General features: G+C 41.6%; 1 protein-coding gene across 3 annotated transcripts in view; it reads right to left on the bottom strand.

Moving 5' to 3' along the window:
* enah (ENAH actin regulator) overlaps window positions 1-22,589 on the bottom strand; it is a 130,666-nt gene that overhangs the window by 66,257 nt on the left and 41,820 nt on the right. For all 3 annotated transcript variants that reach the window (XM_044329857.1, XM_044329858.1, XM_044329859.1), the window contains exon 2: window positions 795-960. In XM_044329857.1, the coding sequence (XP_044185792.1) occupies window positions 795-960 (166 nt within the window). The remainder of the gene's footprint in view (window positions 1-794; window positions 961-22,589) is intronic.

Here is a 22,589-nt window from a genome sequence, read left to right as displayed (position 1 = left end):
TTTGGAAACAATATGCTTTGCCATCCTCCTTTCATATCCAATAGTTTTAATAAACTTAGAAGACCTCTCTTTGTTTGGAGTGCAACACTATTTCTCCCTAACTCCTCACACTGTACGTGCTCCATGTTCAACATGTTCTGGGTTCAGTCTGCTACATGGGTGGTAACTTGTATGGGTCTAGTGGACTTTTTAATTACTGTATTTTATATCACATATATTCAGAGGGTTCAATGTTAGGATTGCAAAGTGCTTCCCAGCTACTTAACATGTTGTCAGTCATAACTTAAACTTGAGAAAGCTTTTCAGGTCTGTCAATTGTTGTTTATGTATTAGACGTGTCAAGTGATATATTATTTGACCAGACAAATTACACACATATTCACTTATATGTGCACAACTGACGAACAATTTACAGATGAAAAATTCTAATTTTGTATTTTCCAATTATTACTGGTTAAGAACTATAATTGAAAAACAGGAGAAGGAGTCAACAGCCATGCTAGCAGCTCTGTGAGGCTGTATCAAGGCATGGAAGCGCTTTGAGTAAAATGCTAATGTTTGCATGACAACATGCTAACAATGACAATGCTAACATGCTGATGCTTACTAAGTATAATGTTTACTGTACCTTCATTAAATTTTGACCTGATGTTGGCTGAGGTGGTTACAAGGAAAAAAAATACATACTGAGGAAGTCACTTACCAAACCGAGCATAGTGAACCCAACAGTTCGTACCGTTTCACCCCTAGTCTTTAGAAACCCCCCCCCCTCCAGCCCCCTCTCATCCACTGACCTGATGATCTTGGATCTTGCGCCCCACTACGCGGAAAGCGTTGTTGCCTGTGTGGTGGTAGATGTGGACTCTGCTGAAGCCCGTGGAGCCGCCGGCTGGGACCCACTTCTTATTGGCATCGTCGTACACCATGACAGCGGCTCGCGCCTGGCAGATACTCTGTTCACTGCAGGGAGAGGAGACACAAGTACAGAAAAATGTCATTTTACATCTAGTAGCTTCAGCCAAACAATCTGACTGGATGGTCAAACATGCACTGCTTGCTTTACTGATCCCAAATCATGTGCTTCCTCCTGCTTTTTTTATTATTTTGTGGGTTTTCCTTTTGGAAGAAGACTTTTCAAACCTAACACATAAAATTCATAATATCCTAATGGATGTTCTGAACCGTAATTATAGGTGCAATGATGACACAACAGGTATGCACTCAAGCCAAGTGGGAGTACAGGCTGCTCTGGCAGAACTACTGCTGTAATTAAAAAGACACATCAACATCTTTCCTCCGGTCAGTATGACCCTGCTACACAAAAAGACCCGTTGCAAAATGAATACCAATTAATCTTCTACTACAATATATATCAGTGTGTCCCCTGAAACATCACAGGCCACCACCAGACCAACACAGTCTTTTTTTTTTCTTCATTTTAATGGCACTATTAATGTCAAACGGCCATTCATCTGGAAACCACCGTGGCTTTCTTCTTTCACTAGAGGAAACAACACAAGTAAAACTGTGATATTTGGTTTTTGTTAATGTAACTGCATTGTTACTCTTATTTGTTTGTGCTGTGAGCTCAGCCTCATGTAAAATGGTTAAACGTTAAATAACATAACATTGGTAATCAAACACAGCGCTCTGGTGTTAACTAACAAATATATTGCCTTTCCTAGATTGCAAGCAAATGTCATCAGGGCTGTGATTAGTCTGTTTGAACAACTTCCCGTCTAAAAAACCAGTGCAGTTCACCCTCATAAATCCACAGCCCTACACATCCTTCCATGTTCCTGAGGGAACTTCGGTGCACCAAAGCAACATTGCATCAGGCATTTTTCACAGTCTACACACTGACATCGCTATAATTCTAGTACAAAGAGGGATTTCATTTGAGATATTGGGCCAAAAAAATAGTGACATTTGCTTCATGGCTGGCTGTATTTTGTGTTTGTCACTATATAATGAGTTTGGTGACAAGTCTTGGGAATTAGACAGCTGCAATGACATTGTTACTTTAGCTGTCCTTGTATTTTAATGTGGGAGTTATTTTTTATTTCTTGAATGGTGATGACGTGTTTTTGGATTTCTTAACTGTATTGCTTGGTTTTTATGATGAGTGTCTTGTGCTTCTTTAGGTTTCTTTGCCTTTTAACGTCTGGGGACCATGTTGGAAATAAGTGTTTTCACAACATGTTATTTCTTGGATTTTTGTTTTTTGTGTCTGATGATTCATAAATAAAATCAATCAATCAATCTTGGGGTTTAGGAAACAGTGAGACCGTTTTAATAATTAGTTGCACCTCTTGTGTGAGTGCACCTATGTGAACACTGGGCAGGGAAGTGACAGACTGCAGGGAGGGAAAGAGTCAATTATTCATTACATGACTACAGCTACTAATACCAGAGAACCAAAGAGGGGGAAACAGAGAAGAAGAGAGCACTTCAGCGGTAGACATTTCTGTGCGCCGACGCGACACTTTACAACCCGAACACAAGCAGACAGGAGATGGAGATGGAGGAGAGACGTGAGAAGTGTAAAAAAAGCGGAGGAAATGACAGGCTAAAATGGCTTGGAGAGAAGAAAAAGGAGTGAAAAACAAGTGAAAGGAGTCAGAGGAAGGAAGCGATGAGGGGAGGAAAGATAGATTCCACTGAGACGCACGCTTTGTGATTTTAAAAGTTGAAACTACATGAAAATGGAGGAGGGTCCTCAGTAACGAGCACAACTGTGTGGAAACAGTCTGCTGCACGTGCCAGAGCTACTTAACACTCCACGTTCGAAATGACTTGCTGTAAAAATAACAAAATCTCTGAAACATTTATCCTCTGTGTGTACTCACAAGTGTGCACTCTCCGGTACACACACACACAAACAGCGTGTACCCATATGCACAACTCCACACATAGCTCTCTCTCTCTCTCACACACACACACACACACACACACACTTTAACATCTCTGCTAATGTGCTCCATTATGTCAACAGAAGCCTAACAGTGTTAACACTATACGGCAGCTGGTGAACTTACATTACTATCCGATCTCCGCTTTTGTTTTGTTTTTGTTTTTTTTTTAAAATCACAAATGTCTTAGAGCCTGCATCAAGAGTTAACACCTCGGTTTACAGCGTCTAACTAACTGGCTGCATGTGTGAGTAGAAACAAACCGAAAAGGACGACGGTAGATTATAAATGGATGCTTTTATACAGCACTTTTCTAGTCTTATCAACCACTCAAAGCACTTTACATTACATTCCAACATTCACCCTTTCACACACACACACACACATTCCCGCACTGATGTCACAGCCATCAGGAGCAATTTGGGGTTCAGTATTTTGCCCAGAGAGCCGGGGATTGAACCACGGACGACCCCCCCTCTACCTCCAGAACCACAGCCTCAGAAGGAAATTGAAGTCAGGATAATTAATTCATGACTTGCTGCTCTGGCTGCGGATTTTAACATATTCTACAGGCAAATTATTAAACTTTACATCTTCATTAAAACAGGAAAAACGACTAAGATCCATATTTTTTCAACAGGCTCAGAGGAGCGGTGCTTATATGCAGTCATGTAGTGGAGGGTAAACTCACACACATTTGTGCACTATATGTACAGTATACATATCAATAAGTTCCATGGCTGCTGATATTTATGAAAAAAGAACACAGAGTTTCTGAAAATAGTGAAATGAGTTTTGGTGGTTGTTGAGGCGAGAGCTTCACTTCCCTGATTTTTCCGGCTGGTCTGCAGATTCAGATCCAGTGTAATTTTGGTAAACAAGTAAATCCATCAAGCGCACAGCACGACCACTCTGAAGAAACCACTCGGTTTGAAAAAAAAAAAAAAAAAACTGCAATACTGCGCCGAGGCTTTGATGTGTCAGCTGTAGTCAGTGTAAGTAGTGCAGCAGTGTGGTTCTTGTGCTTGTTTTGTCAAACTCTTCTGGTGGACTCATGTGAAGATGTAATGGGTTATTTGATGTTGTTGCTATGGTTTCTGCTGTTTGACAGTTGCGCATATTTCCCTGTCCACTGTCAAAAACTACAGTCTAGAGGTAGAAAGCTTCCACCATGCTGAGCTGTAAACTAAGGCTTCAACTAGTTCACTTCAACTTGATGTTTTTGATCGATTCAATCAATTAAAAGTCTACAAAATGTCAGAAAGTAGTCAAAAATGCCCCTCAAAGAGTCCAAGGTGACATCTTCTAATTGCTTGATTTGTCCAACCAACACCTCAAAAAACCCCAAATATTCTATAAATAATCATTAAAGCAGCAAATCCTCACATGTGAAAGTCTGGAGCAAATATGGATTTGGCTTAAAGGAATAGTTTTGACATTTTTGGAACTATACTTATTCACATTCTTGGTGAGAGCTGGATGAGAAGATTGATACCACTTTCATGTCTGTATGGTTAGCCTAGCTTAGCATTAAGACTGGAAATAGAGAGACAGCTAGACTGGTTCTTTCCAAAGACAAATCAATCCCCCCATAAAACCCACTAAATAACATGTTATGGAACAAAAACAGAAGCGTAAAAAAACATATAAAAAGTGTGTAAATCATGTAAAAACGGCTATTTGTCAGTTTCTTGACCGGGTGTAGTGACTTCCAGGAGTTTTAGAGGTGCTGGTAGGCAGATTCTTTTTTTTTTTTTTTACCTTTGGACAGATCAAGACCGGCTGTTTCCTCCTGTTGCTAAGCTAAGCCAACAGGCTGCTGACTGCTTCATACTGAATATAAAGGTGTTGATCTTCTCGTCTCTTGGCGACAAAGCACATAAGCCTACTTCAAAAAATGTTGAATGACTCCTTTAATAAATAATTCAAATAATTCAAATAACCACCAATAATTTATTTATTTTTTTTAGCAGAACTGCACACTGAAATCCAAGTTCCAGAGATACTGTTTTATGTGTGACCCTGCAGATTGGAAAGTAAAAGGGAAACATCAATAAATTTTCTTAACTACAGATTGAATCTGTTCCACGTTACATCCCAGAAGCTCCTCTCCAGTCTGACGGAGGACTGGGCAGCTCTGGATGCATGCAGCCAATCAAAGAGGGCTCTTTAAACAATCATATCTGAGTGGTTAAAAAATAATGATTGCATTGCTGCATGTTTTGCTGATTGTGGTCACTGCGGTTTGGTCAAAGTGTTCTCATACTACGAAAGAAATTGAAGTTCCGGACCACAGGAGAGACCGCAGCCTTCGCCTCCAGTAGTTTTTAGTCACAAACTCTCACCACAGTGTCAGGAAGTATACGGATCTTATATGCTTGCACGTTTCTGGACTGCACCATTATTTGTGTGGGGGGGGGGATATACTTGTGGTTTGCATGCGTGTGGAGGACGGTTATATGTGTGCGTGATTCAGCTGAAGCCCTCCTGACGCTCTACTTCTTTGGAACCGCTGTGAGCTAAAAAGCCAGAGGAATCCATCCCGAGATCTGGAGAGGGAAAGAGAATGTGACGACTAAAAAGAACAAAAACCCAACCTGAGACATAAAGAGAAAATCCCCTTAAGACACATCTGTGGAGAGAAGCAGATACGACACAGTTGCTTTTTCAACTGATCAGTCCGATCGGCGCTGGAGAATTGCTTTGACATTCGTTTCCCTCGGACACACATTGAATACATTACGGAGGAAAGAAAGTGTACAATAATCTGCCATTTACATTAATTGCGGCATTATTAACATTCCTCAACAGCTGTGTGCATTACGTGTTGCCCCTTTGTCTTTGCAGCTCTTTCGGGGGGAATTGTGTCAGAGACAAACAAGTGAAATGTGGATTTCCGCTCGTTAAGTACTTGACTGGTGTAATCCAGTCCTGTTGACCCTCCTCATCTCCTTGTTAACCCTTCTACTGAACTCAACTCAGCTGCTCTCTCTCTCCCTCCCTCTCTCTCCCTACCGAGCCAGCACAACTCTACTTTCTGCCAATATCTACCGAATGTCTGCAGAAAGTGGCATTTCTTTCTCTTAAAGAGCCTTGGTCTTACCTCTACGGCTCGGATCTCTCGACACAATTCATCAAATATGCTTAATCTCTTAAGGGGAAGTGAACGTTCTGCCTCTGACACGTCGTCACTGTTGCATTAGATCAACTGGGGAAAAAACTCCAACTCCTTCTGTGAGTCATAACTCAGTCAAATCTCAACACACAGACACGATAACACATATTTTTAGATTCAGTCTGTCTTAAAGTTTGTCAGGTTATGAAATCAACATCCATAAATCTGCTTGAGAAATCACAGAAGAAAAAAAAATGCTCACTATAACTCCAGAACTTGCCTGAGAATCACGTTTTTCAATTTCTTCAGTAACAAAGTAATCCAGTGATAGTCGTCTGTACATGCATGACTACATGCTCAAGACAGCAACCTACACAAACATATCACATCATACTTGGGCTTCACAGACTTACTACATCAACCCTGTTCTCTGTTTCTATCAAAGACACATATGTGGACAGTACTTTCCTGTTAAAAGGTCTCTAATGGAGCAGAAGTACACACATACACACACACACACACACTGAGGAAAAATATGCAGATCTGACAAGAATAGGAACGGAGAATGGGATATGAGATGAGAATATTTTCATCTCCTTCATTAATGTTAATGAGGCTCCGAGTTAAGAACGATTCTGACTTCAAAGAGGAACGGAGCAGCTCCAGGGGCTTCACCGCCATGATGTCACATCCTGCCAGGAGCGGAGAGGAGCAAGGTGGGGAGGGGGGGGCAGGGTTGTGGGTGTATAGAGAGAGCAACAGAGCAATGAAATGTAGATAAACAAGAAGCAGGGAGGTTACAAAAATGGTCCTGTGAAGGACAAAGCAGCTCAATCCAAGCTATCAACAAAAAAAAAGAAGATCCCAGCTGATTTGACCTCTCCTGATGCTCGGTTGTTAAATGAATTGCTGCTGAAAGTTGTGTTTACCAGCTTTTTATGTTGCTACAAAATAAGACAGATAGAGAAAAAGGGGAGAGTGGGCATCTCTGATTTATCCTCCGATTCTACTGACTCACTACATCACTACTACGGGTGGAAATTGTGACTAATTTCACTGCTGATAGACCAAAGTTACGTAACCAGCCAACTGACTTGTCTAAAAATAGAAACAAACCAAAAAGGGGTGTCTGAAATCTCATTCCTCGTGTCTGCCAAAAACAATCTGACAAACCCGGTCAAAGAATGATGATTTCATATTTGTCATGCCAGCTGCACTGCTCTTTCTTAACACTACATATGTGGAGAGGACTGTGGCTGTGTTTGTTTATTATTAAAGAAACACTGATCATTCATTCATTAATAACCACTCTCACGTAGCTGATCATATATAATATACTAATGATGATAGCGGGACTGTTGGCAGCTTGTTTTCTTCTTGTTGATCTACCAACATCTCTGCAACAATGTAACAAAGAGCTGAATGTTCAGTACAGTTGAAGGCCTTTCTAAAACCTTGACCTAGTAGAGCTAAGGGTTCATGTTTCCAACTATGTTAGATGATACAGTTAAGAGTCCACAGCCTTGCTAGCGGCTCTGTGCGGTGCTTTGAGCTAAATGCTAACGTCGGCATGCTTACATGATGATGTTTAGCAGGTATAACGTTAAGCATGTTCACAATCTTAGTGTTTTAGCATGCTAACATCTGCTAATTAACACATTAGGCAAAGTACAGCTGAGGCTGATGGGAATGTTATTAGTTTTGAAGATATTTGGTCATAAACCAAACAGCTTTGTATTTTGTATAGTGTGTTCTGTGTTTTGTTTTGTTTTGTTTTTTTTGTTTTGTTGTGCTGTTGTATGTTTTGATTGTGGGGGACTATGGATGCAAATTAGCTTCGAGCTAACTCCAGTGCAGTGCACCTTTAATGTTTAAAACTGCACACTGTCCCAATCAATAAATCAAATCAAATTCAAATTTTGACCTGATAACGGGGCTACAGATCAAAAGTTAAGGGATCAGCAAAGACGTAGATTTACACTTGGCCACATACACTCACCGAGCACTTTATTAGGAACACCTGTGCAATCTGATGTGATCCAATACAACAGCTCTGCCAGAAATTTTATGAAGCTTATACATTTTCATATTTTGTTGACATTGCCAGAAAGGTGATAACTCTATTTTTATTATTGAGGTCGTAGTGGGTGAAAAGTGTTCCTGATATTTTGCCTACTTTATGTATGTTAATAGGGTGAACATAATATTAGGAACACTTTTCAATATAATGCACCCCAGTGCACCACCACCAACTAGAATAAACAAAATGTCAATGACAATGTCAACAAAAACTGATAATGTATAAGCTTCATAAAAGTAGAATTGATGGCAGAGCTGTTGTATTGGATTGCATTAGATTGCACAGGTGTTCCTAATAAAATGCTCAGTGAGGGTAGATGTGTCTGTTGGCCGCATCACAGATATGACTGCAATCCTTCTTGGTTTTCTTGGGCTACATGTAACCAGAGGTTGGCTTTACTCCAGTACAGAGGGTGGCGATAATGTAATGAAACTTTAGCAGTTTACTTTCAACTGCAGTTTATCTAGCTAACAACTATCCATAAACTTACACCAACATAAAGATATATCACATTTGTGAGCTACAAGCAAGACAAACATTTGAATGTCTTCCCAGGTTTTGCTCTGATCAGAAACTCTACACAGCTCGGTGTGTCTGACGTGATGATTGCGTGTGTTAAAATCGCTAGAGAGGCTTTTTTCCTGTAGCTTCAGCTGCTATCATCACAGTAGACTCAGTAGAGGCTGTTTTCACACGCTGCTTCCTGGCGTAGTTAAAGATTATGCATGCATCTTAGAAACAAACACACGGATCTCAAACCACCTACTGTATATCCTATGAATTTCTATCTGTTGTTTGTTGTTGTTATATAAAGCATTCTTCACATTACAGACCACATGTGGAGATTTGCTCTACTGTAAAGACTTAGTGTTTGAGCGTCGAGAACATGACCAGCTTCCCCTCATTAACAAATAGCTGCTTGCTGAAACTAACTAAAACCAACAAAACCACATCTAAAAACTACAGTATTGATTTTGTGCAGTTCCTCATGTTGCGTATATATATTCCCATTCAAGCTACAGTTTATAGGGCACTCTAATGAAAGTCTTTGTTTTATGGCACTTTTCTGACATACAACTGTTTACGACATTTGTTAATTGCTCGGTTATGAGGGTAATTTTACTGAACTCTCGGGGGTATTTCTTTGGTTTCCTCTCATAGTTTCCTATGAAATCACAGACAGTAAACTTTTCAGCTGCCCAGACTCACTCAATCAGCTGTGTTCTATTATGGTAGGAATCTCTCTTTCACCTCTTCCATTTCCTGTGTTTCCCTCAAGACAGACAAATTATGAAAAAAGGTATATGTCGCTGCCACACACACACACACACACACACACACACACACACACACACACACACACACACACACACACACACACACACACACACAGAGAACTCTGTCCTCTGGCTGAATTAGAATTAATTCATTACTAACCTGCCTCCCTGCAGAGGTATTTCTTCTTTCTGTCTGCTTCTCTGTCTCTATCTTTCTCTAAATCAACTCGCATTCTGCAGTTTGCCCTTTTCAGCTTTAAGCCATCTGACAATAAACTGACGCCGTGCTCTGAAAAGCCAGACTCAGCTTCTTTCCAAGCTGGGGGAGCATGATAAATCCTGTGAAGCTGAAACAAAACATGCGAGTAGAACCATATAAATGTTAGATAAGGCTTTTGGGGCGTGGAATCCATGGAGAGACCCCGCTATGAAAGTGAACGAGAGATAGAGGTATAGTGGGACTGGAGAGTGACCTGAAGGTTTGGTTAGGGAGGAGTGCAGCTGGGTTTGGACGGAAGGAAGGAGCTTCAGGATGGAAGAGCTCTGGGGAGCATCCCGGCCACATCTGCATCCTTCCTTCTCCTCTTCTACTCTTTTTCACTCAATGTCTGACTTTCTATAACTCTCACTGCCTTCCTCGAACCATTTTTTTTCTCCCTTCGTCCGTCTCTTTCTTGCCAGACAGCCTCAGCCTCTTCGCTCTCCCTCTCTGTCCCTTCTTCTCTCTCATTAATCAGCCATCACTTATGGTGTGGTGCGGAGTATGCAGCGTGCTTCCAGCCCATATGGAAGTGATCAGGAGCAGGCAGGGAGGAACTGCAGAGGCCCCACAGACTAGAGAAAGTCTCTGTTAAACCGCTGCCTGCAGGTATTCTACCAATGTTTGTGGGCTCGAGGGACCATCAGATGTTTTTAATGGTTTCGGATTGTTCTTCAAAAAAAATCTAAAATTGCTTCATTTCAGCCTTTCAATTCCTAGACACAACACACAAGCATTAATTCTTTGACAATTAGTGCCTCCCTATCGACAGTATACACCTCCTAAAGCCATACAAGTTCAACATAAATGCTGCAAGAATCAAGAATCGTTTCTCAGTTGAGTTCTCACAAACTAAAGTGACATCTTCAAATTGCCTGTTTTGTCCTACAAACAATCCAACACTGAAAGATATTAAATTGACCATTTGCTAAACCCCCTGCGGCCAAATCATCGCTTAGCAACTGTATCTAGGCACAAGTAGGTCTGTCAGTCTTCGGATTTCTCCACATGTTGAAGCGGTGTGCATGGAGCTGTGGTAGTGATGCTCTTTATATTACAAGTTTGGAGAGCTGTGTTAGGAATTAGTTAAATAGTGCGCTTATGTGCTCTAACGTAAGCTGGAATCGCCCGACTAACTAGCTTACTACCTACAGTTGTAGCCAAGCGCATCATTAACTGTGTCTAACTGTGTGAAAGCTGGTCCTGGATGCTATCAGAGTGTAGTAAATGTTCGAGGTGTCTGTCCTGCCCTTTATTGGATTTGAGTAGGTTTATATTCCAGCAACCAGTTTGAATATATGAGTTGGCTAAGCAGCCAAACAGTGTTATTAGAATAAAATAGGCTAAGTATAATGTTTAATTTTTCCTTATCATACTTATAATATTAGGAGTAACTAGCTCTACACTGCGGTACAAGAACAATGCTGTTTCTTTATTTCCATCATCTCGATGGATAATCAGTTGGTGAGGATGCTAACTTTGGAACAAGCAGCTTTAGCCTCAGTCTGTTAGTAGAATACTATATATTTAGCCATCTAGTGTATATTGAGACTACTCAGGAAAAGATTAAATAAAAATAATATTTAACACCCTTCTGCAGGGGTTCTCATTTTAAAATGAATGAAGATTAAAAAGTCAGGGGGAGTTCGCTCCATTTTCAACAGCCTCACACTGTAAGCTAACATTAGCTTGTCATTGCAGCCACTATAAAGCCAGACTCTACCTAGAGATAATAAACTGCTTTTGTCTGAAATCAAGGAGCTATTGTTCCAAAAATTACCAAAAATTTTGCATGGTATATCTGCTACTATTATCATTACAAGCTGCATGTGTTGTGCATGAAAAAGTACATCCGCTACAAGCATGAACACTACAGAGCACAATGTGCCAACAGTCACATACATATCCGAGCACACAGAGGGAACACGTGTTAGTGCTGACTTGACTGTAAAACACAAGTTACATGTTGCACCAAACATGTAAACAGAAGCTTCAGGAGTAAAACAGACTCGGGGTGCATTCGTTCTCACAACGTGACATACTTTTCTTTCTTTAGTAAACATACGCGAATCCCTTCTCCCAACATAACACACGCATTTCACACGCGTACGCTTAAACTCCTAAACTTACACCATTTCTCCTGAAATCCTCAGCCACACAGAACATTCTGGATTCTCCTCACTGCCACTGAACAAACACAGAAGAGGGAGGAGGGGAGGAGGGGGTGGGGGGGGGTGGAGGGTTGCAGTGTTTGTGCTCCGACATGGGAGAGAGACAGAGAGAGAGTAGTGAGAATGTGAAGGCAGAGATACGAGGGGAGAGTGTGCAGAAGAGGCAGATAGCAACAGATCACACCATATTATGTACACGCCTATGTCCATATTTTCGCTCCATCTGTCGTGCTCTAATGCACTGAGATGATAAATCATGTTTATCTCGCTGCTGTGAACTTTTCTCTCGGACAGTCCAAAATCACACAGTGTGAAGGTGTTTACATGTCGCTCCGAAACGTGTTAAATGTGAGATCTAATGACTGTGAAGGCCAAAAGATAACATAGAATTCAGACAAGACCTGTCACTGCAAGGTGGTGATCAACAGTCCCATACTCCCACCATACCATACCATACATCTTACTCCCCATCACCTTCCCTTTCCAACCCCGCTGCCTTTATATAGGAACTGTACACAGAGTCGTTACCCTAGCAACACAGCCGCACATGGACAGAGGTTTGTGCATTTGCTAAAAAAGAGAGAAAGAGAGAGAGAGCATGTGTGGAAAAGAGAGGTACAGATGTACACAGGTGTGCACGCATGTACCTGTACATCATTCATTCATGAACAGCTGTAGTCTGCATGGAGGTTACCTACTTTCTACTTTGATGATAGACACACACACACACATACATGATATGGTGTAGCCATGAGAAACTACCCTGCGCTCACGATGAGTATGAGTCATCCACTCTACCAGATGGTGGGAGAGAAAGAGACGGAGCAGGAGAGGATCGACATGTTGCGTGACGGCGGTAAAAACACCTGAGGTGTGACACGAGAGCCGTCACCACTAGTGGTTATACAGTATATAACACACAGGCCCCTCCAGCCAGATGAACAGCCACAGAGACTTTAAGAGATGGAGCCATGATTCTCAGGTTCTCGGTTTCTGGGAGCAAAGGTCACAGTTCAGCCAATAAGGAGTTACACTTGTCATTTATATTTGGTACGGTGCTTTTATCAGTCACAGTCTCAAAGGGCTTCACAACACCCACGCTGTAAAGCAGTGACTATAAATGACAAGCTACTACATTAAATTATCAATGAGAACCAGGAAAAAACAGCTGATTAGGAGCAGTGAAAGAGAAAAAACATTGACGGAGCATCGCAGGGGCATTTACACTGACCTGCCATTAACATACTGTGTGGCTGCTTGCCAAAAATATGGAATATAACAGCTCTAAGTGTACTTATGTAAGACAGCATTTCAGCAGTTATATCTTCACACCCATCAACATTCAACATATTCCTGTGCTGTGGTCAGAAAGGGTGGACGATACGGATAAAATCTTCTATCATGTATGTTATTTTTAACTGTGACAGTGATATGTACGGTATGACATACAGTATTTCTGTGAATTCAAATGGGAAACAATAAATGGCAGAATAACCACATGGTTTTATGTGTTTTTGGCTAATCAAGTGAATAAAATCAGTATAAATCAGGGTCATTTCATTTATACAAAGATGCTGAAATTCCAACATCGTCATAAAGTGGTGCTGCTTATAGACAAAGACTTAAATGCAAGTAGAAACATTAAAGAAATAGACACAGTAGTAGACAAATCTCTACTGTTTGACAAATCTTAACTCCCCCCGATTATAGCATCATTTTATATTACCAACTCTAGTGTAAATGTGTCAAATTTCAAAGTTTATGGCTGACACTGACTGCAGCATCTCATATTTGAGACAGATTATATTGTCCTTCACTGTACTTTGGGTGACTTTATTCTGTTTGGGTGGAATTGAGAGTCACAGTACTTAGCAAAAGTGATGTATTTACACTTGTTTGCACTACTTCTGGACCAAATGTTTGATTTGAGTGATAGAATCACCTTGTTTCTCGGTCTTCAAGGTGTCTTGGGTGCACTTCTGCCTGGGTTTATGACACACTTTCACTTGAAGGTTTTATAGGTTATACTGAAATATTTGCAGTTCCACTGGTGATTGCTTTTCTTAATGTGAAAATAATGTCAAACGTGAATGTGTGAATTTTCTGTAACTGTCTATGCTTAAACTGAATACGTTTATTCTTCTACACAAGTCTCTCTTGAAAAAGACATCCTTATCTCAATGAGACTACCTGTATAAATAAACAAACATGTTAAGTGTTTCATACTCCATCTATTTTATTGGATTGCAATGATAAACTTAGCATTGTTTAGCTAACACATCCTTTGCAACCAGCCGTAAAGGATGCTGCATCTGAACTGCTGGGGAGCAACCAGAACAAAATGCTGACAACAAGGTTACTGTACAGTATATATCAAAACTGTATATCAGGGCTTCAAATGGCTTTTCCACAATTTAAAGTGTATCATCTGCATATACAGTACTGCAACAGCAAAGACACTTTCACATGTGTGCTTGGTAAATTCTGAGATAAGAGAAAGTGGGAGGATATGAGAGGAAGTGACTGTTGGGAGAGAAGCTGTTCAACCATCAGCAGTTTCATTTTCAGATTTCAGAAAAACAAAAGTACAGCACCAAACATTTTGTTCAATGGTCTTTGCTTCTTGCACCATGTGTAAGTAATCAAACAAATAATTCTGTTCTTACCTTTAACAACTGTAATTAAGAAATGTTAACATTCCTCTAAGGCTTTTAAATATAGACTATTAAACACTGGCTTAAGATTCATGTTAAATGTTACTGAGAACAAAAGTTAACAAGAGTTCTACATTCAAATAGTGCCGCTTTGTTGTTCCCTAATCATTTCCTAGTCACCCATTGCAGGTCATTATGGTGTAAAACATTATTGCCCAGTAATTACCTGGACCATCGACTGGCCTATTCAAGCAACAGGCCTGTTTAATGAGTCGGCCCGATACACAGAATCCTCTTGGATTCAATTAGGCTGTGAGCAAGTCGCTCACAGAAACCATTAGCTGACTGAAGAGGCAGATCCCCAGAGGAAGGATCCACAGGTGGCTCCCCCTCTCTCTTAGCCTTTAATGACTCTGCCCTTTTCAGCGCCATGGTAACCAACATCATTGTGATCACCCCCTGGAGTGTAGAGTGTGAATCCTGACAACAAGCCCGTCTGACCTTTTACTAAATAAAATGGCACGCTTTGTCAAATGGATTACAAATGGGTCACAAACAATTCAAAGAGTAGGTGTAAGACATGTTCGGCAGACTTTTACTGTTGACTTATCAGTGAAGAAAGCAGGAGGTGAAAGTGGAGGTAATTTCAAGTAGACAAGCAATAACCAGGAACAACTATCCTCCAAACTGAGAGTAAAAAAAGAGGAGGGAAGATGTTTCACCTGATGAAATTTTACTAAAAAAATACAAAAAAGTCTCCTAAAAACCTACCAGAGACTAATAAAAAGGTTGCATGCATCTCATTCACATATACTGTAAAAACCTATGGGACATGGCACCAACACACTCCAGCTTCTGTTTTCTCTATGGACAGAGTGTGTGTGGCAGTGTGCATGCAAACGCATCAGGTCATCATGTATGTTAACGATGCATCAGCACCACACATACACTCATACACACAGCTGTGTTTGCAGGGTGTTCAGAGTGCAGCCTGCGTGTTTACTGGGAGCCTGGCACATTTTACAAGAGTCCAATCACGTTCCCATTCACATTGGGACAGGGGACACATTGACAGGAGAGCAGGTCTGGACCGGACCGAGCAGCAGTCAGCTTTCACTCCTCGTATATAACCATGGCGACCAACAATCGGAGCCTTCAGATGAATAACTGTACGGGCCTGTTTAAACCGCAGTTTGAACAAAACAGTGGATTGAGGTAAAATTCCCTTCATAAAATAGCTGTGAAATTCTGTTCAGTTACCAAATATTCACATGTGAATGAAGCTGAGGTTTGTCCCTTGTGGGGAACCATAAGTGACTTGTGCCTTTGTTTTTTTTTTTAAATCATTAAAAATGCTCTTGGATGTAACCTGAAGAATAGAATATGCCTTTGTCACACAAGATATTTCAACATCTCACAGTAAGAAAAGCACAGATGTAAATAATAAAATCAATGATGGTTGAATTCCATTTAGCTGCTTCAGTTTCAGGGTCCTTGTATAGCACACGCTGGCTCACTGTCTTCACTATCATGGTTTACGGGGACGCCTGAATAGGATAGAGCCGTACACACAGTCAAACCTATGCCTTTCATTAACACACACAAAAGAAAAAACATACTTATCAAATATGTGACTGGTTGATATCTGAAATTAAATCTGTCCAGTCAAGTTGGTTTGATTAGCTTGATCATATAAGTATGATATAAGTCGATTAATTAGTTAGTTGCCAACTATCTGGTTTCTTTGGTGTTCTATGACAGTAAACTGAGTATCTTTAGGTTTTGGAGGACAAAACAAGACATTTGAAGACGTCACCTTGGGCTCTGCAAAACAGTGGACCATGGGCCAAACAACAAATTGATTAATCAAGAAAATAGTCGACAGATTAAAGGATAATGAAAATAATCGTTAGTTGCGGCTCTAATCCAGTTTAAAGAAATGTCAACAAATCACTTTGTGTGTCAATATAAAATGATTTCCAAGGATTATTGTGAATTTTGTTATTGTAACTTGTTATAGTTGATATCTACATACATTCATAGGTTTTCAAAAGTTTAATTCTGCTATTTTTTCTGTTCAGTGTCCTCAAGTATCAATAATTTTCAAGTACAGTTTTACTGCGTTTTTATACTGTTTACATTCCTCTACAAAGAACACTTCTGCTTTTAATTTCAACCTTGTTTCATTGCTGCGTTTTTTAATGTTTAAAAAAAAAACACTGTTTTTTTTCTAAGGGAATGAAATGAACATCTTTAGCGCTAATGAGTTTTGCTTAAATGTAGCCTGAGCTGCTTGTGTTTACATGTAAACACCGGCATGGGGTGGAAAGATTTGCAGATTATACTGTGAGTGTTTGTGTACGTTTGTGGTGGCGTTTTTTGATCCAAGGCAAACCACGTTAGCCATCCATCACCTCTCACTCTAGTACATAACACACACACACACACACACACACACACACACACACACACACACACATACACACACACACAGAGAACACTGGTTTTCATTAGTCTGGGCATGAGACAGAATATGCTGTTCATGCAGAAAGACAGACAAACCGGGAAGGACTGACAAAGCTCACGTTATCCATCAAGCTAATAACAAAATGGCTAAGACTTAATGAAAGGGGATACAGAGTGTCTGGTGAAATATGAGATTTTGTTCTGATTTCCTAAGCAGTCTGGGTTGTTTTTTCAATATTAAGTCCATATAACAACGTATCATCTGTATGATTTATCCTTACAATAACCAAATGTACAAACATCGTACTTTCCTAATGTTTAAATCCCATTTTTCAGTTTTTGCTTGTACTCTCAGTGGATGTTGCTGAGTCTCCTACTTTCCTCTCTTCTCAGGAAAAAATCTACTGAATTGATCACATTAGCATTAGCCCAATTTGGCCAGTTTGGTTTTGGCTTGAAAAAAAAAAGAGAAGGAAACTCAGGTGAAATGTCCCCTCCTTATAAATCAACAGAGAAATAAAAACAGTGAGATTGCCAATATCAAGCAGCCAAATGCTAGAGAAGGTTTTACAGTAAGTCTGATAATTCTACACCCCACACTGGCATGTAACCAGCCTCTATTTACCTAGAATTTTAGATACTAAATAGTGGTGGCTGCTCGGAAATATAGTCGCTTGATGAAATGCAACGCTTGACTAATCCTGCAGGGTTATTGTGTTGTTGTTTTTTTTTTTTTTTTTACTTTGTCCACAGGGAGGTCAGCAGTCAGCTACAGACAATCATCCCCGGAGCTGGTACATTCAGTAACTTGCTAAAGGACAGTGACGCAGTGAATCTGAACACAGGTCATCTGGCTGAAGGACGGTCTCATGCTCCAGCAGGCCGTTACAGACACGATGAGAGATTAGATTACGAGCGTACACCTTTTCTTTACTGAAGGCCATCCTTCAATTAGTTAAAGTGAACATTACGTTTGCCCCCGCTAGGCCCAATAAAGATGTTTTATGACATTTAAGCAAAGTGCATCGATGATTAAGCAGCGTCTCCTTGCTTAACGTTATGTTACAGCAGCTAAATGTAGAAGTTAGTGATGCGGTTAGCTGTATCTTAACCCAGCCCTCAGGGAGACACAGGCACGCAGGCATGAGAAGGGAAATCCTTGAGAGAGACGACTCAAAGTGGAACAACCTCCTTGCACAGCTACAAAACAAAAAAACCCCCATGATTTAAATATGATACTGCCAGAAAACAAAAGTTTCTTCACTGTTAATAAATCTGATACGATGTCTGAATCTTGTATTTGCAAGTAGGTTTTAAATAAAGAGCTCGGAGCATGAATCATGTGGAATGAGCAGCTATTATCCATATTGTACCTTTTTAGTACTTTGTAACTTTAAGTGCTGTGCATTAAGTTTATTAAATGCAGCAGATCCAGAATGACTCACACTTAATAATGATCACTACAGCCGTGGTTTTATATGTCTTGTAATACAAGTTTGTTTCCATTCTGCAACATTAATCTCATTGTTGCAATATTTAATCAATTAGCTGCCAGCTATTAAATTAATCACACACTGTTTTGATAATCGGTTTGAATCATTTTTTAAGAAAAAAAAATGTCCGTGTCCAATGTTCTTTGCCCTTCATACAATTCATTTGGGCAGATCTGAACACAGCAATCATGTTCAGGTGCTGATCAAAACAACCGCACCAGACCCTTTAGAGGAAGCGGTTTGTTTGTGGTAAAAACATGATCCGACCTCGATCTGACACAACTAACAAGGCGTACTCTGCACAGGGACCGGGAAGCTCTCAGCTCAGCCAGGGCCGATGTGAGGAGGGGAATCTCACAGGCTAAACACAGTTACAAACAGCAGACTGAAGAGCAACTCCTCTGACCGCCAGCACATGTGGCAATACATACAGTCAATGACAGACATCAAACCACCCAGCACTGCACCCCAACCAGCTCTGCCACCCTCCCCGATGAGCTGAACTACTTCTACGCTCAATTTGAGGGGGAAATAAGGAGGCCATCCTCAAAGCAGATCTACTGCCCCATGAGCAGCCTCTCATACTCTCCACCTCAGATCTTTGCTCTACCCAGAGCAAGGTGAACACGCGGAGGGCAGCTGGCCCTGATGGAATACCTGCCCACGTGCTTAGAGCCCGTGCAGAACAGCTGCCTGAGATTTTTATGGACATTTTCGGTCTGTCCCTGACCCAGGCAGTTGTCCCCACGAGTTTCAAGACCACTTCCATCCTGTTCCCGTGTCAAAGCACTCCACTGCTACAGCCCTGAATGACTTCTGTCCTGTCACACTCATCCCCATCATTGCCAAACGTTTCGAGAGACTGGTTCTTTCACACGTGAAATCCTGTCTGCCTGCTACACTGGACCCACGCCGGTTTGCCTACCGCTGCAACAGGTCAACAGAGGACGCCATCTCCACGGCACTCCACTCTGCCCCGATCCACCTGGACAGTCTCAACATACGTTAGAATGCTGTTCATGGACTTTAGTTCAGCTTTTAACTCCGAGCTGATCTGTAAGCTGAGCCAGCTTGGCATCAGCACATCCCTCTGCAACTGGACTCTGGACTGTGTGACTAACAGACCCCAGTCCTTTACATTAGACAACCTCTCCTCCACTAGCACCCTGAATACTGGCGTGCCACTAAGCTAATCTAAGCATCTCCCATAGCCAGGTGTGCTTTGCATGCTGGGATGCAGATGATCAAAATCAACAGTTGCTAACAACCAGCTGGAGAATAATTGATGTCCAACCTGGACTGACAGCAAAGTATGTTGATTATGTAACTTCTTCCTGTTTATGTTCGGGCTCCTGCCGCAGACACACATCTGACCAGTGAGCGGAGAGAACGTTCTCACTGGAGTTTCAGCGATACATTTTGGTTCGGTTTTGTTTGGTTGGTGTTAAAAGAAACTGAACCAAGTTTACCAACTCACTTTACCAACTGATCCGAACCAGAGCAAACACATTATAGGTTTGAAAATGCTCTTAGTTCTACGTGCAATATGTTACAGTTAATACTGCAGAGGCAAGGCTGCTCCACAGCAGGCATGGTCAGGTCGGTCTATTTAAAATTTTATAGTGTAACACATCAGCTAAGAATAAAGAAAAGGCTCTACAATACTGTTTACATTTGAAAGGCTTGAGATTTCCCCCTTTTGTGGTCTGATAATAAAACACTACTATCGACATCAACAGAAAGACTACTTCGTGAGACGTGAGGCCTTGGAAGCTCATTGAAAAACAAGCAGTGATATAAACAGAAGTGGCAATTAAGAAAACAAGGTTCCTATAGAATGAGCACAACAGAAGAAGAACCCACTTGAATGTCTCTTGACAGCAGGTACGTACCGGTGGATTTCCATTTTGGAGGCCAGCATACATCTCTGAGTGAGGATGAAGCTGGAGGCTTTGGACTGTGGACCAGAAGACTGGATCTGCATGGCTCCACACAGCCTGCTAGCTGTTACCTTCCCCCTTCCTGCTGAACTACCTCCACCCCCCCCCCCAGCCAGCCCCACTCCTCTCTCCCCTCTCAGCCTGCGTTACTTCTCCCCTTACAAAACCTTCCCTTCCTCGCCCTCGCTTGTGTTTGGCTCTCGTCTCCCTTAGCTTCCTCTCTCTTGCTCGGTAGCCAAGGTGATTTCTCTGGTTTCTCTCCCTCTCTACTAAACTGTTTTCTTCATCATCAAAGCAGTCACCCCCTCCCCTCCCCGCCCTCCCACCCCCCCCACCCCCTTGCTTCCCACCTCCTCTAGTCAAAGCCCCCGTATCAGGGTGATTCCTTCCTTATTCATACGTGCGATGTCAGCGAGTCAGCCAGCAAGCGAGAAAGCCAGTGAGCCATCCAGACAGTCAACCAGCTGTGTTTTTCCCATGGCAGCGGCACCAGCCAGCAAACACACACACACGCACACACACACACACACACACACGCGCTTCAATCCTGGCTTTTAGCCGTGGTGGCGACAGCAGGGGTATCCAGGCAACAGGCTCCCGCTCCTGCACGGCTCGCGCTCTCTGGGCTCCGTGGCGGAGGCTGTTGGGGGAGCTGTTAGGGGGGAAATCACCGCGGTGGTATCACGCAGCACGGCTCAGCTCGGGAAGGTTCAAGGAGGGGAGGGGAGGGAAGGGGAGGTGGTGGTGGGGGGGGGTATTTCTCTTCTATTGCTCTCTGTGTCACCTTTCTTTCTCTCGCCTCGCTCCCTACAGTGCATCTATCTCACACCTTTTGTCTCCCACTTGATCTCTCCCTCTTTCATCTGTCCGTCGGCTCCCTCCTCCCTTCCTCCCTCCCAGCTCCTCGCTCCGCTTTTATCTGTGCGACTCTCCATGCGCTCGCACTCTCTCTCTCTATTTCTAACTCGCCACACACCCACCCAACTCATCTCTCTCTCTCTCTCTCTCTCTCTCTCTCTCACTGGCTCTGAGATAAATATGCTAAGAGAGTTGGGAAGAATGAGCAGCCAGAATTAGTGATGTTTGGTGGCAGTGGAGCAGGGATTAGTTGAGCGTTTCCTGGCATCTGTCAAACATGCAGTAGTGACATGGGGGGGGGGGGGGGGATTCTCCTTTTCAACAGCACACCGACACGTGTGGCAACATTGCGAGGCTTTAGATTCACTATCTATATATGGTGCATTTGTGAGCATGTTGAGGGTTTGTTTGTGTGTGCCTACACTGCAATTCACTTTCATTCTTTCCATTTCAGATGTAATCAATCGCCACTGAGCTGAATAAAAACATACAGTACATACTGGAGTAGTCACGCTTCAGTATGTACCTCGGTTTCGGGGTCACCTGCTGACAGCTATTTATGCTGATTTATGGTCTAACTGTATATAAAGTAAGGCGGCACAGCAGGGCTGCTCCATTATGATTGTTTCGGTCAATATTGAGATCACAATTATTTAACACAATTACTCACTGACTTTGGAAACATCATGCATTCAGTGAACTTTTAAAAAAACTTGTCTTTTTCACAGTGGATAAATAAATAATATATACTATATAATATATATAATTAAATTAATAATATAAAAATAATAAACCTAAATAAATAAGATCAACTTATTCCACAACCTACTGAAAACTATTAAACATATATTCAATATATAAAAATAATAAATCTAAATAAATTAGATCCAAATAATTGAGATCATATTATTGCAGTGATTATTAAGATGCATGTCATGTGGAGAGTGATCAATAATAAAATGATCATTCATCATGGTGCTCTGAGAAACAAGAGTTTTGACAGAAATCAGTGTGTTTACATGCATTTCAGTAACCAGGTTACAGCTGATTCCTTAACTGTCATATGAACGAGAAACCTGCTTTCTGTAAGTAGTACGGGATCAGAGAAACCTGATTTCCACAAGTAGATTTTACTCCCTGGAGAACAGCGATTTCTCTGCCGTGTGTTCGTGTAACCAGGTTTCTAATCAGCTTTGTTCAAGCAAACATGTGGCACAATAACAGACTGCAGACAGAGAAAGCACAGCGCCGAGCAGCTGGAAGAAAGGAGAGATCGTTACACGGAGGGAAGCGTCCTCATATCTAAAACGATAGAATCCAAAGTCTGACTGAATCTAAAACAAAGTGGCCTGCAAATGTCGAAA

Source organism: Thunnus albacares, chromosome 16 (assembly GCF_914725855.1).
Source record: "Thunnus albacares chromosome 16, fThuAlb1.1, whole genome shotgun sequence".
NCBI lineage: Eukaryota > Metazoa > Chordata > Actinopteri > Scombriformes > Scombridae > Thunnus > Thunnus albacares.
This window is presented reverse-complemented; position numbering and strand designations above follow the sequence as displayed.